The following is a 14,634-nucleotide window of genomic DNA, read 5'->3' as shown; positions in this document are numbered from 1 at the left end:
ATAACCATACAAAAAGCAACAATCCTTCATTCTAAATGCATCAAATTACATTTTTGAAAAGCAATAAAAAAAAAAACAAACCACTGTTTTCGTTTTTAAAATTCATTTGGGAGAAATAGAGAAGAGTGCAGAGATTGCCAATTATTGGAAGACTAAGCAATTTGAGAACACCGACGAAGTGGCATTGATGTAATAAACCAAAAGAATAAGCCCAATTAGAAATGCCAGAGGGTTATAAATCCGACACGAGTCTAATGTTTCCTTCTATCCTTTTCTGACAGTCGCATCTGGTTGTAGCGACTGTCCCTTCTTCATCCACTGTTGTTTCACTCCTCCGTTTTAGTACTACAAATAATCAAATTTTAACACCTCTGTTTTCTCTGTAATCCGCAGCCATGGCTTCTTCTACGTTCTTACTCGGCTTCCTCTTCCTCGTTCTTTCTCTCACAATCACCGCCAAGAAAACCTACATTGTTCACATGAAACATCATGACAAGCCCCTTTCTTTCGAAACTCACCATGATTGGTACAGTTCCAGCTTGCAAGCACTCTCCGCCGCCCCTGACTCCCTTCTCTATTCCTACACCACCGCATTCAATGGCTTCGCAGCCTCTCTCGATCCAGAACAAGTTGAATTGCTTAGGAAATCAGATTCCGTTCTGGGTGTTTACGAAGACACACTATACACTCTCCACACTACTCGTACCCCGCAATTCCTCGGCCTTGACACTGAATTCGGGCTCTGGGCTGGCCATAACACCCAGCAACTCGAACAAGCTTCTCGGGATGTGATCATTGGAGTTTTGGACACTGGAGTTTGGCCAGAATCTAAGAGCTTCGATGATTCCGACATGCCTGACCTTCCTTCTAAGTGGCGTGGCGAGTGCGAATCAGCTCCTGATTTTAGCCCCAAGTTTTGCAACAAAAAACTCATTGGAGCACGAAGCTTTTCGAAAGGTTACCATATGGCCACTGGTGGTGGTGGAATTTACCAGAAACCCAGAGAGGTCGAGTCCCCACGTGACAAAGATGGTCATGGAACCCACACTGCCAGCACCGCCGCGGGTGCTCACGTCGCTAACGCTAGCCTCCTCGGATACGCCAGCGGAACTGCTCGTGGGATGGCAACTCACGCGCGCGTCGCCTCGTACAAGGTTTGCTGGGAAACTGGTTGCTTCGGAGCCGACATTCTAGCGGGTATGGATCGGGCCATCCAAGACGGCGTCGACGTCCTCTCATTATCCCTCGGCGGCGGATCTGCACCGTATTACCGCGACACCATCGCTATTGGAGCCTTCGCGGCGATGGAGAAAGGCATTTTTGTTTCTTGCTCTGCTGGCAACAGCGGGCCCACGAAGGCCACTCTTGCCAACGTGGCACCATGGATTATGACGGTCGGCGCCGGGACTTTAGATCGAGATTTCCCCGCTTATGCCGTTTTAGGAAACAAAATCCGTTATAACGGCGTTTCTCTCTATAGCGGTCAAGGAATGGGAAATAAACCGGTTGGTTTGGTTTACAACAAAGGTAACATGTCGAGTAATCTATGTTTGCCTGGTTCACTCGACCCTGCTTTCGTACGTGGAAAAGTAGTAATTTGCGATAGAGGAACGAACGCCCGTGTGGAAAAAGGAGCAGTCGTGCGCGACGCTGGCGGGGTGGGGATGATCTTAGCGAACACGCCGGTTAGCGGTGAGGAATTGGTGGCCGACAGTCACTTGTTACCGGCCGTGGCGGTGGGGAGGAAAGTTGGTGATCTAATTAGGGAATACGCACGGTCCGATCCTAAGCCGACGGCTGTTTTAGTTTTTGGTGGGACGGTGTTAAATGTGCGTCCGTCACCGGTTGTTGCGGCGTTTAGTTCACGGGGCCCCAATATGGTGACGCCGCAGATCTTGAAGCCGGACGTGATTGGGCCTGGTGTTAACATTCTGGCTGCTTGGTCAGAGGCTATTGGGCCCACAGGGTTAGCGAAGGACACGAGGAAGACCAAGTTCAATATTATGTCAGGTACGTTATAACGGCTATATTTTTGCCCGTTTTTAGTCATTTTATGACAGAAGACATTTCAGTAAGCTTACATATCTGTCTGTCTTGCCCCTTTTTGAGTTTTAGTGTAACATAGTTGTTCAGAAAAACTAAAAAAAGGCATTGCTGGAAGTAGGGAAGGAAATTACCTAAGGATCTAGTTTGGACTAGAAAATGGTGTTTACATATAACAGTCAACAAAAAAAAAAAAAGCAATTAAGGTCTTTGGCTGCAAATCAATGTTAAAAATAGGATAAATTGACATTAAAAGTTTCTTCTTTGAATGTGTGATAAGTTCATTGACATCTACAAAGGGATGATTAGTTCACCTCATGGAGTGATGTTTGTAAAACGCTCATATCTCTAAGGTTTGAAAATTCGCTTCAAATGTTTGGCAGAAATGGTCATTAGTGTTAATTGTGTATAATAATTTATGTGTACCAAGTGGAGTTATCATGTTATCAAGAAATATGATATTTTGCCGGTAATGTGGTAAGATGTGAAGGATTGGATTAGGATAAGCTTTTTCTAATACTAAAATACTCGGTAACTCGTTAATGTGGTAAGATGAATCCAATTTTTGATTGGCGAGCTGTTAAGCATGTGAATGATTTATGTAACATTAGAAGAAGCATATGCTCTTTTCCTTTCACCATTTAAACCGTGATCCACATGCCTCCATGTTGTTGCATCTTTACCCATGTTCAGCTGTTCACTTTACCTAAAACTCGGTCCTGTCTTTATCTTTCTGCTTTTAAAAATGTAGGTACATCCATGTCCTGCCCGCACATCAGTGGGCTAGCAGCTCTGCTCAAGGCAGCTCACCCCGAATGGAGCACAAGTGCAATCAAATCGGCTCTCATGACCACTGCTTACACCGAGGATAACACCAATTCTTCTCTCAGGGATGCTGCCGATGGTTCCTTGTCTAACCCATGGGCTCATGGGGCTGGCCATGTCGACCCCCAGAAAGCTCTTTCTCCAGGCCTGGTGTACGATATCTCTACAGAAGAATACATATCATTCTTGTGCTCATTGGGCTACACCATCGACCACGTCAAGACCATAGTGAAGCGTCCGAATGTTACATGTTCCACGAAATTCAAAGACCCTGGCGAACTCAATTACCCATCATTTTCAGTCTTGTTTGGGGACAAAAGGGTTGTTCGATACACTCGGGAATTGACAAATGTAGGCCCCTCAAGGTCCATATACAAAGTCACAGTGAATGGCCCATCAACCGTTGGGATCTCAGTTAGGCCCACGACACTCATCTTTAGGAGCGCAGGAGAGAAGAAGAGATACACGGTTACTTTTGTAGCCAAAAGAGGGACAAGCCCGATGGCTAGATCTGAATTCGGTTCAATAGTCTGGAGTAATGCCCAAAACCAAGTTAAGAGCCCAGTTTCTTTCTCATGGACATTATTGTGATGGTCCTACAGTTTAATTCTGGGTTTTTTCTCATTACGAGCCGAGTACAACCCAAGTTTGCATTTTAAGAGAACCGGCGCAAAAGGCCCTCATCCAGCTAAAACAACCACAGTACATGGACCCTCCAGTCCTGAAGAAAAGGTGGAGTTGGATGGAGTTTGAAGTTTGCAAATTTCGTGTGTTGGTTTAATTTGATTGACATAATACAAATTTCAAGATAGAGCTTTGACTTCTTAATTTGTTCGTGAACTAAGCTTATCCTGATTATTGATGGATATCAGGGATTCGCTTACCCCAGCTTGCCTTTCTTTCTTTACCTAATCTTTGCTATCGTTTTCCATACCTTATTCATTAGCTAAGAATGAAGAGGGCCCAAATGATTTCTTCTTAGCTAACAGACTCCCTCCACTGGAGCCCCCTTTACTGTTGTTTGATGACTCACTGGCAACCATTGACACATATTCATGGTCTATTTACGGGTGAATTCGACAAACAAGCACACAACACAAGGAAAAACAAAAGAAGGGGACAAGGATGGACCCTAGGAGATCTTTTTAAGTGCAGCAAGTCCAACCAATTTCACCAAAGTGAATAGCTTCACTGTTTTATGCCACGGCAAATGTCACAGTCAGTCTCAGAAATCATTTTAAGTTTGATGCTCATATAGAAACTAGGGTCTTTGCCCGAGATTATGGGCCTCTTTTTTCCTGACTCAATTATTCGGAAACGATTTAGGAAAGAAAAGAACGACTGAAGGAGGGTGGCAATAACCTGCAACTTGAATGGCTACAGTTTAGAAAAAACATACTGATCGAAAAGACATCTCACCACATAATTTGGTTAAGATTTTGCAGAAAGGATTGCAGAAACCATAAAACCATTCGGAACTTGGCCTCCCAAATTCAATTATTTGCGTCCATGATTGTCAGGTAGTAGGTCCACTGGTTTGAAATTTGGACCTGGAAAAGGTCCATCATCTACTCTCACTGTCAGCAAAGACTGGTGATGCTAACGAGTGATGTCTTATAAAAACTTCTACTGCTGTGCTGCATACTTCGTACGCAATTCTAGCCTAACTCCTAAGCCTAGCTTTGATAAGCCTTGTATTCGCAAAAGTTGTTCACACGTAACCTAGACGATCATTAACCTCATCACTAGCTGATAACGTTCAGAATTCTAAGATCCAACAAATTATTGATTATTTGCAAATTACTCAAATGACTTGGCTGTTTTCTGTGTAATTTTGTGATCCTTGCATCATTTCTACACTTGTTCAAACCAACCATGTCTACTAATTCCATTGGAAATTTTCTGTAAAAGGGAAAAAAAATTACTTCCCCAGTATGACCGCGGCATTGATGGGATGATAGCAAGACAATTCCTTCAATCAGGAAGGTTCCAAAATTGAATCTTCCCTTCCCCATTGTAAACTTTTCTTTTTTATCCAACGAAAGAAAATTCACTAGTTCCACACTTCATAAAAACTATTGCGAAAATTGAATGACATTTTTAGGATTGAGGATTCCATAAGGAATTGCATTAATATGTTAGAATAATAGGCAGCATGGGTTACAACAGGTTTTTGTACAACTGCAGCAAAGGCGTACCTTCGGACATTTAGGACGGAAGCATCGCCATGTGCAACAACAGCAATCTGTGCATGAAGGAAATCGACAAATGCAACAGTTTCGGCTGCATGAGATCTTTCTGCAGCAATTGGATTTAGGACAAGAGCAACACAGCCACTTTGGCATGGCGCAGCAGCTTAAACATGAATTGCAGTTACATGAATAGCATTTACATGAACTACAGGCACAAGAGCTGCATTTACATGAACTGCATTTACATGAACCGCATTTACATGAACTGCAGCTAGATGGGCAGCAGTTGCATGAACTGCAGTCACATGAGGTGCAATTAGATGGGCAGCAGTTGCATGAGGTGCAGTTGCATGAACTGCAGTCACATGAGGTGCAGTTGCAGGACCTGCTGTTACGTGAGCTGTAAATGCATGAGCTGCAGTCAAAGGAGCTGCAGTTGCATAAATTGCAGTCACACAGATTACAGTCACTGCAACGTGGGCATTTCAGATGGCAAGAGCACCCAGAATAGCAACAACAGCAGATCCAAGACAAGTTAAAGCAGGGCATTCCACTGCAAAAGAATGAAATTTATGTTATTAAGCAGGACATGTAGAAAAGTGAAATACTTCACAAAAAAAAATTTGGTTCAAATGTAAACTGAAGTTTGCATTAGGCAAAAATGTATAAACAAGCAATTCGATTTCTGTATAATAACTATAATTATTGGGAGTATATCTTCTTGTATTTTAAATATATATACTAACTGATATTGAATAAATATAAAACAAAAGCACAAGAAATTGGTACCAAAGCCACTTCCAAAAGCGACATGACTTTCGATTCTTCCGGCTTCTGCTTGAAGGGACAAGAAAGTAAATAAATGAAGTGTAAGGATTACGTCCCCTTCTAAACCTTATATAAAAATTGGCGAGAAATGAAAACATTTTTAATTCTTACGTTGGTATTAGAGGATCTGAGTTTGCCATCACAAAATCTGTAACCCTGAAAGGAGGAAAAAATCCCATTTCTATATAAAATAGAATCTTTGGCTAAGGTATAATTTTAGCAATAGACAAAACCAAAATTTCAAAACGCATGGATAAACTACATTTCTGATAGAAATTTTGATTAAGTAGATGCTGTACAAGGTAATCAAAAAACCATGCATACTCTCTTGCCCAAAAATCAAGAAAAAAATTTGTGCATACTCTTTGCAGCATCTGGAAGCAGGTTGAAGGCCTTCAACAGATTTTAACTCCTCCTGCTCAAAAATGAAATTGTCAGCAACATATTAGACTGCAATAGAAAGACTTCATACAAAAATTTACTTGAATAAAAAAAAATATGATTTGTATAATATGCTTAATTTTAATTTGCAGTTGGACCACACAGCATACAGTGGCAAGGGAACATGATTTGATCGTAACATCATCTCTTGTTAAAATAAAACAGGAAGCTCTCTAGCATCGATAAATCCTGGTCTCTTCATTCAGACCATACCAGATCTGTAACCACATACTGGTTGTACCATTTTTTCAAACATAAAATTATTGTGCACATTTTTAAAAGTATAACGATAATGCATTTGACAAAAATCCATAGATTGGTGCATATTAGTCGACAGGAACAAACCACCTACAACAAAAGAAAAGGGATGTCACTGCTGCATTCTGTACTGTGCTTCCACCTTCCGGCTTCTGGCTTCGAACATTACTAGTTAAGCTGATTGGAAAGATTTACATAATTTAAAGATCAACCAATACAAATGAATGGCAGGTTATTAGAATCAAGGTGGCTGGCGGGGAGATTTGAGTGTTTGATGAGCCAAAACAGGGGAATCAATGTTGTGGTTGCATCAATAAATAATACTTAAAACTCTATACAGTGGTATGCAGATCAAGAGGCAAACTCCACCAACCAAGTGGCAAGGTGATCTGAACCAGGTCAGTGGTAATGCATGCTTCAGCTTTCTAAAGATGACATTCTGAAAACCATTTTAATTGTTTGTCGTGATAAGCTAATTGTCAGGGGACTACAGTCTCCACCAAAATTTACTAACCTGAGAAAATTTTATGCTTTTCTAGCTGAACGAACACAACTACATTAGGTCTGCTCTTTTTCATGTTTGGAATTTAATGTTAACCGACACCTTTCCTTTTGATCCCATAAAATTCTCACCAATCCAGATATATACAATGTCATTTACCCGCAAAAACTTTTTTTTGGGGGGGAATTTGAAATAAAATTGTTCCAATACAGAGAAATTCTTTATGTTGTGTTTGGACCTTTTTGAATTGCAAAGGGAGAGAATTCGATTTTAACACTTAGTTCAAAAGTCTTCGTATCCAAACGCGCCGTTAACCTTCCGTGGAAAACAGGAAACTTGTCATCTTACAATTTGCAGCAGCAAGTTACAACATTTCAAGTTCATCTTTTTCATCCTAATCCATTCAAAAACATAACACGAAGCAATTTACGCATACTAATATCTAGTAGTTAATTTAGAGCAAAACACAAAGCAATCCAAAATAAAACACACCTCAAGAAAACTGATCTCTCTCTCGAGCACCTGAACCTTAGCCGCTTCCCTTCGCTTCCCATACAAATCCGGATAGTCTGGCGGGGATTTCGGACATGGTGGAGGCAGAGACCGCACAGAGGAAGAACCTCCTGCCCTTGCAGCCATCTCCTAGTGCAACAACTATTGACTCTCCGGTCGGAGAGAAAAATGCTGGCTTTGATTTTTCACAATATCACCCTCCCCCTTTCCCCAAGAAAACAAAGCAAGAAGCAGCGGAGTCCTAGAAGCAGTAAGTAAACACAGGAAGGCAGTTACCTCTTTTGTATAGTTAAAGAGCTAGCAAGAGACAAACAAGAAGCGGCAAGTAATGTTAGGTGTGAAAGCTAATACGAAAGAAAAGAAAAAAAAGAAAGGTTTTTTTGGGTGTGGCAGTGGCAGTGGCAGAGGCAGTAATTAACGCTTCTGACAAGGATAATTACGACCCAGAACTAAAAAGACTCGGCAGGAGCTGAACACAGCAACAGCAACGGCTGCAGCTGTGCAAGAAATGAAAGTAAATGGGGGTTGGGGGGGTCCGGTTTTAAAACCAAAAAAATAAAACACAGTTAAAGTCTTTGCTGTTGTTGAAGTCGCAGCAGAAGAAGAGATTAAATGGGGATTTAAAGCAGAGACAAAGGAAGATAAATATAATGAGGCTAAAAAGGGCGTCATTATTATTAGATGAAGTCACAGAGAGTGCGTGGAGAGAGGAAGAAAGATCTGATCTTTCTCGAGACACAACCTTTGTGCATGGTAATAATGATAATAGTAATAATGGTAAAGACGGCTGTGAAAAAGCCTGCAAGTGTTTGTACCAACCCATCTAAGCCAAAGTTTCAGACTTTCCCCAGAGAGATATTTTTCTTTTTTTCTCCCCTGCTCTGTGTTTTTGGGTGGTGAAAATTTTCAGGTTTTGTTTCATAAAACAGTAATAGAATAACTGTTTTAACACCTAAAACACCCTCCCAGCTCTATAAATTTGTATATTTCGTTGTATTATTTGGTCTGAGTCCCTCTGCTGGGTGGGGATGCAGAATTGCAGAAGGCAGAGAAGCGAAAAGCACGATGTAGTACCTCAGATCGCACGTGACATCTGCGTAGGAGAGAGACACAGAGAAAAATAGTTTAAAAAATATAAAAGCTGTGCTTTTTTGGGGTTTTTGCATTGTTCAACGACGAATCAGCCCTCACTTTGAGAGAGTATGTAAAAAAATAAAAATAAAAGAGAGTGGGGAACAATAACTAGTCCAGTCCACTAAGGAGAGATGGTAAAAGTTTCAAGTAATGTAAAATTTTTTTTTTTTGGTTTTTCATGGCCTTTTCTTTTTTTTTTAAATAGTATGGCAAGTTTACCTTTTACAAAAGATGTTGAAATTTGGGAAAAACAAACCTTTGAATCACTTGAACCAGAGGGGAAAAACGAGGGGTAACTCTCTCTCTCTCTCTGACTATCAAAGGAAGAAAATGAAGTTGATAGTGATCTTAGGTAAATTCCAAAACTTTATTCTTTGGTACAATCACTCTGAAATTATTACCTTTACGTCATGTTAATTCTTTCCACTTCCATACTCTTTTCTTTTTTCTAATTCAAAATGAATGCTCTCTCCTTTCCTCTATCTGATTTCCCCTGTACCTGATTTACTTTTTCTTTTTTTTTTTTGGTATTTTCCAACGGGATATTTGGCTATCAAGTCTACATGACATTGATGAGAGCAAATTATGGGAGAGGCATTTCTTTATCAGACTTGTATTGATTGATTATTGTTGAAGAAGAAAAGGGTGTGCCGGTGGAAGTGGGATCTAGTTTGTGGAAAATTTTTCTGTCTTTTTTGATCATTGCCCTCCTTAATAGTATTCAGTTCATCTAACTAAAATACATAAATCTTGCTTATTTGTTTGTGATTAAAACTATGGAAATTGATCGTTGCCATTGAAAGTTCAAAATTATTGGTCCTAAACAAGCTTTTGAAGGGAAAGCGTGGATGGAGCTCTCTGGCTGCAACTCAAAATTATTTCAAAATTCTCATGATGGGATAGGCCCCAACGCTGGTTCTACACGGATATTGGCTGATGGTGCAGGCAGTACATGAACAGTGACCTTTTTCCATAGCGCTCTCATGCCTAAACTATTTTTCTGAGACTGTGTCTCTGCAGTCTCTGCTCTGCCTCCTCCCTGCTAGATCATATCCAATCCCCATGGCAATGCCGATCTCCTAACAGGGTTTTGATTCAATGTGAACAGTTGGAAAATTTTGCAAGATAAAAAAAGTCAACTCGGCAAAGGAAGATAAAAGGAAAAAAAAAACCAGCAGTGAATTTCAGAGGTACTACAGCTTAATTAACCAATTTTTACTTTTTAATCCTAAATTCGATCACTTCCCATTATTTCATCACCAAATAAGAAAGACCAACAACTTGATCAATATTCTGAATTCGAGCATGTGACTCTTTTCTAGTTCCATTACAACTGTACAAGGTCATTATCAATAGGATTGTCCCTGGAATGAGTTTTGAATCTGAGATACAAGCAAAATGATAAGCGTTGTCCCAAAAATCAAGAGTCGGTTTCAATGTTTGAGGGGGAGGGGGCAGTTCCCTTGTCTCCCAATACCTACACACCTACTTTCCTCTCCATTCCACAGTTAGTAGGTATAGCACATCAGGTCTTCCACCACACCCCTGTAAAAACTCGTGGTTGGGGTTCCCATCCCACTCTAACCTCGCTTTCGAATTTATAGCCTTTTTGTTTTAGGCCTAGACTGCCTGGGTTGGTCTCTCTAGGCTTGAATGCATAACCAACCTTTCACTGAATACGCAGGCATTGAAACCTTTCAACCAAAATAGTTTAACCCTTACACAATTCACGTGCATTGGTGTGTATCTAAATCATCCAACAGTCTTTATTTGCATTTATAGCAAATGACGTCGTAACAAAGTAAATTGCATAACTGTGTTTAACAGCATTACAATATGCAATGCAAGGTTGCTTTCCTTCACGTCCCTTGCTTCATGCAATTTATTCAACAAACAAACTCCATAATCTTTCTTCGTAACAAAGCAAAATCTATGGGACTGCAACCCCCCCCCCCCCCCCTTCGATTTTACGTTTTACTTCCGTACAGGTCTCAACTCAGCCCCCAGCCATTTTTGAGAGAAGTTCGGATAGGCCACGCGCACTCGGGTGGCGTGAGAGCACTCAGCTCGAGGCAGAGGGTCCCACCCGCCCCCACTCGTGGGGTCCTGAATCCTGCCTGGATGAGTGGGCCCGACATTTGGGAAGACAAGTCATTTCACTTCGATGCCTACCTGCCGCTCTTTTCCAAAGTACAACACCAACCGCGGTAATGGAAGAAAATTATAAAATTACTATTGGGGTGATCTAAATCTGTCAAGTTGGCGGTGCATGTTAGAAATTGACAGTGGGGTGAAATTAACTTGAGCTGGTGTGGGTGTCGTGGTGCTCCAGAAATGAAAAAAGACTCCAAAGAACAATCATTGTCCGATTACTCTTTTCAGACAGTGATGCTAAGCGTACGATTACGACACGTGCATCAGAGCGAACCTGTTTTTGGTTATTAGCTTAATAGTATTCGACAAGCCCAAGGATGTGGCCTGCTTCTTCCTTGGGCTGTGCCCATAGGCTGCCTCTGATGTGATCATCTACAGCTAGACTCTTTTGGTCTTTTCTTTTCGAACTTTTAGGACTCAATTATAATTCATTCTTTCTTCTTTTTTCCCTGTGAACCAGCTCAAGTCTTGTTAATTTTGATGCCTCTGATCTCATTTGGGGACGCTATTAACTCAAAAGTTTTAGTATTTGAACGTTCAAAGATATGCTTAAACACAAATTTTAACCAGGTTTAGTGCTCTGTCTTTGAGCCTGAACTTTCTTAGTAGTTTGCAAACTCTAAATTTCAAAGTATCAAATATAATTCCAATCTTTATGACAAGCTTTGAATAATCGGGTCGACTTCTTAGAAGCCAAGCTCTTACCACCACTAAAATTCTTCGACCAACACTCAAATTGAAGTCAGCAGCAGCAAAGTTTTCCGCTGAACTGGAGTCAAGGCAGTCAGGTAAAATCGTGTATGCGAAGCCATGGCCAAACCATTGGCTCTGGAGACAACCTTTTGCATGCAGTAAGTAACCCATTTATTGCCAGCCACGTTAGTTGATTAGCATCTAACTAGACAGCCTTTTCATTCAAGTCAAAAGCAGATCAGATCATACGCATGATGCATGCAATTTTGTAGTAATCCAAACGTTAGTCTAAATCAACTTCAAGAAGACACCTTCAAGTACAGGAAGAAATGGTCCATGAAGTCCTCTTTTATCAATAATAGCACTATGGAAGGCTACTTCATATAAGTATTCAAGATTCCTATTCTGGCTACCAACCTGCCAAAATTTTCAAAAGACTCAAAGCCCTTTTTGAAAATCTTCACTCGACTCAAAAAGCAAGGTAAGGTTCTTTTAATTAAAATTAAGTTCCTAAAGTAATCTATTACAAGCGATTGAATAAAAATTCAAATCCATATAATTGAAAAATCTTGTTACATAAATTAAATGTACAAAATTCGAAAAAAATTTTAATACTCTTTTGTACTTTTGCTAAAAATTGTAAATAATTTCTATTAGATTTTGAATATAAATAGTATGTTAATAAAATTTTTATATATTATTGATTTTTATTGAATTTTATTAATTTATAAATTTTTATATATCAATATTATTATATAAATTCTCTCCCATAAACATATGCGCAATATGCAACATGGAAATCCTCCATGGAGAACTACATAAGACACGTGCTTCACCCTTTCCACGCTCTCAGGTGATTGGCTTGTAGAGTGGCGCGTGAGATTGCAATCCTCATCTTCGACAAGCAAACCACACAAGCCACACCGTTTGCCACATATTCTTGCATGTTCCGTGAATGGCAATAGTCAAACAACTTGCCAAATCTTTCAACATAAAAAGTTTTATTGTTCTTCCTCTAACACTACTTTCTTGAAACTCAGCGTTGTATAAATATATATAATTGTCTCAGACTTGAGAAACCAAAATTCACAACTGAGAATTCTTCTTTGAGAGATTAGGAAGAAATGGCAGTAGCAAAAGCAAGCGCAATGCCGCTTATCAGTAAGCTCTACTGTTCTTCTTCTCAGGTAGTGCTTGTGGTTAGGAGGAGGCCACATGTAGTGAATGGAGGTGGTTTCGTGGTCACCGATTGTAGCCAGAAGGTTGTTTTCAGGATTGACGGTTGTGGGGTTCTTGGTACTAAAGGGGAGCTGGTTCTGAGAGATGGAAATGGGGATGCTTTGCTTCTCATACGTCGAAAGGTAATATTCCTTTTTACCCCGTTAGAAGAGAATTAAGCTCATAGTTAATCATTACCATATACCATACACACACACACACCAAGCAAGCATGTATATATAAGAGGCTGTTATAGTCCATGAATTGATTTTTGATGTACAAAAGGGTGAATGACGTGAAGGTGGTGGATCAGGGTTGTTCTGATCAATTTAGAAACAGCTATTGATAAACTGCATCATGATATTATGTCAATTTCTTAATTACATGTATAATACATCACGCATTCATGCCTATATGAATTAATTAATTTCAAAGAATAATTATGCTTGAACTTCCTGGAGTAGTCTATATGAAAACTTGCATATGTGCTAGGAGGAAAGACACAAGAGGAACACGATAGCAGGATAAAATGGGATTGTAAGTGATCGTGGGAATACCTGTTCCCTGAAATAGTTTCCAATTTATGGAGATGGCAATTGGTTCAAGTAACTTTTGTACAGCCGGGAAGCTGGTGGATGAGATGAATCCAACTATATAGCCATTATATTTGAGATCTCTCATTTCTCCACCAAAGGGTTCATGTCCCCGCGTCAATTATTTTTTTAAGAAGGCGAGGAAGGGAGATGATATTTTATGCATAGTGTTTTTAATTATTGAGTAGGTATATATAGGGGCATGCAAGAGCACCCACAAGCACAAATTTGGTTGCTATGGGCTAACCCTATGGTTGTCGATTCTTATATTCCAGGGAGGGATGGTTGAGGCCCTAAGCATACATAAAAGATGGAAAGGTTACACTTTTGACTACGAAGGATCACAAAAGTTGGTATTCACCTTAAAGGAGCCCCGGTCCAGTTGTTTAGCAAAAAACAATGCCATCAGAATCGCCACGGAGCCAAAAGGAAGCAGCTTTGAGATTAAAGGCTATTTCCCAGATAGAAACTGCAGCATCATTGATTCTATAGGCAACATTGTCGCTCAGGTAGTTTATATCTATCCTTATTTCCTTTGTTTCCTATTTTTCTCTTTTCAATTAAAATAGAAATGTGTATAAAGTTGGCCATAGGGATCCTAAGTTTGTTCTAAATCATATTAATTCATATGATGACAGATTGGAGTGAAGAAGGAAGTAGACGAGTTGATGGCGAGTAAAGATCTTTATCATGTCGTGGTAAATCCTGGAATCGATCAAGCTTTTGTTTTTGGAGTCATTTCTGTTCTTGATTACATATATGGTGAATCTACCAGGTGCTGAATGACAGAATGAGCAAAGCCTAACTAAGCAGATTTTCCTTTTTGTAACCAAAATGAAAAAAAGAAAAAAAGAGTCTAAATTTATATGGATAAGCTGATCCTATAATAATGCTTTTAGTTTTGTTCCTTTGGTCAGACTTGTATAACTAGATTGGGAATCAATTAAGCTGCACATTTCAATTGCATTTTCTTTTTCATTTTTCTATGACAATTAGTTGTAAATCTAAGCATCACGACTACTAACAAAGATACTTGGTTGAATTAACTACGCAACAAAATGACTTAAAACCCAAGTCCATTAGCAGACATTCCTGCATTAATTTGCTTGACATTCAAGTTAGTTGGAGAAAGCCCGTAATCAGAAATTGAACCAACATCTCGTATAATTGAAGCAACAATGTTTTAGCCGCCATTAACGCGACACATCTGGGTTGGGTTCCTCGGGCCTTTCTCGATATG

The 14,634-nt window shown here is 39.9% G+C and overlaps 3 protein-coding genes across 4 annotated transcripts; 2 read left to right on the top strand and 1 right to left on the bottom strand.

Annotated features, from left to right (window-relative positions):
* Nucleotides 1-260: 260 nt before the first annotated feature.
* On the top strand, nt 261-3,849 carry LOC18588271 (Subtilase family protein). Its single transcript, XM_007012563.3, has 2 exons — nt 261-2,010; nt 2,795-3,849. The coding sequence occupies exons 1-2, from the start codon at nt 396-398 to the stop codon at nt 3,457-3,459; spliced, it is 2,280 nt and encodes a 759-aa protein (XP_007012625.3). The 5' UTR covers nt 261-395; the 3' UTR covers nt 3,460-3,849.
* Nucleotides 3,850-4,962: 1,113 nt separating this feature from the next.
* AGG3 (guanine nucleotide-binding protein subunit gamma) lies at nt 4,963-8,795 on the bottom strand. 2 transcript variants are annotated; one of them, XM_018127669.2, is made up of 6 exons: nt 8,677-8,795; nt 7,582-7,843; nt 6,251-6,303; nt 6,000-6,044; nt 5,850-5,894; nt 4,963-5,613 (listed from the first exon to the last, which is right to left on the bottom strand). In XM_018127669.2, exons 2-6 carry the CDS (start codon nt 7,726-7,728, stop codon nt 5,007-5,009), a joined length of 897 nt encoding a protein of 298 aa, XP_017983158.2. In that variant the 5' UTR covers nt 7,729-7,843; nt 8,677-8,795; the 3' UTR covers nt 4,963-5,006. The 2 variants fall into 2 exon arrangements, with proteins under 2 accessions (XP_017983158.2, XP_088666009.1); XM_088809883.1 differs by lacking the exon at nt 8,677-8,795 and having other exon boundaries at nt 7,582-8,622.
* A 3,680-nt stretch (nt 8,796-12,475) lies between these two features.
* Nucleotides 12,476-14,355, top strand: LOC18588268 (LURP-one-like protein (DUF567)). Its single transcript, XM_007012560.3, has 3 exons — nt 12,476-12,944; nt 13,670-13,903; nt 14,033-14,355. The coding sequence occupies exons 1-3, from the start codon at nt 12,708-12,710 to the stop codon at nt 14,174-14,176; spliced, it is 615 nt and encodes a 204-aa protein (XP_007012622.3). The 5' UTR covers nt 12,476-12,707; the 3' UTR covers nt 14,177-14,355.
* The last annotated feature ends 279 nt before the right edge of the window (nt 14,356-14,634 follow it).

The sequence above is a fragment of the Theobroma cacao genome, chromosome 9 (assembly GCF_053813885.1).
Source record: "Theobroma cacao isolate CCN51 chromosome 9, ASM5381388v1, whole genome shotgun sequence".
NCBI classification, from domain to species: domain Eukaryota; kingdom Viridiplantae; phylum Streptophyta; class Magnoliopsida; order Malvales; family Malvaceae; genus Theobroma; species Theobroma cacao.
This window is presented reverse-complemented; position numbering and strand designations above follow the sequence as displayed.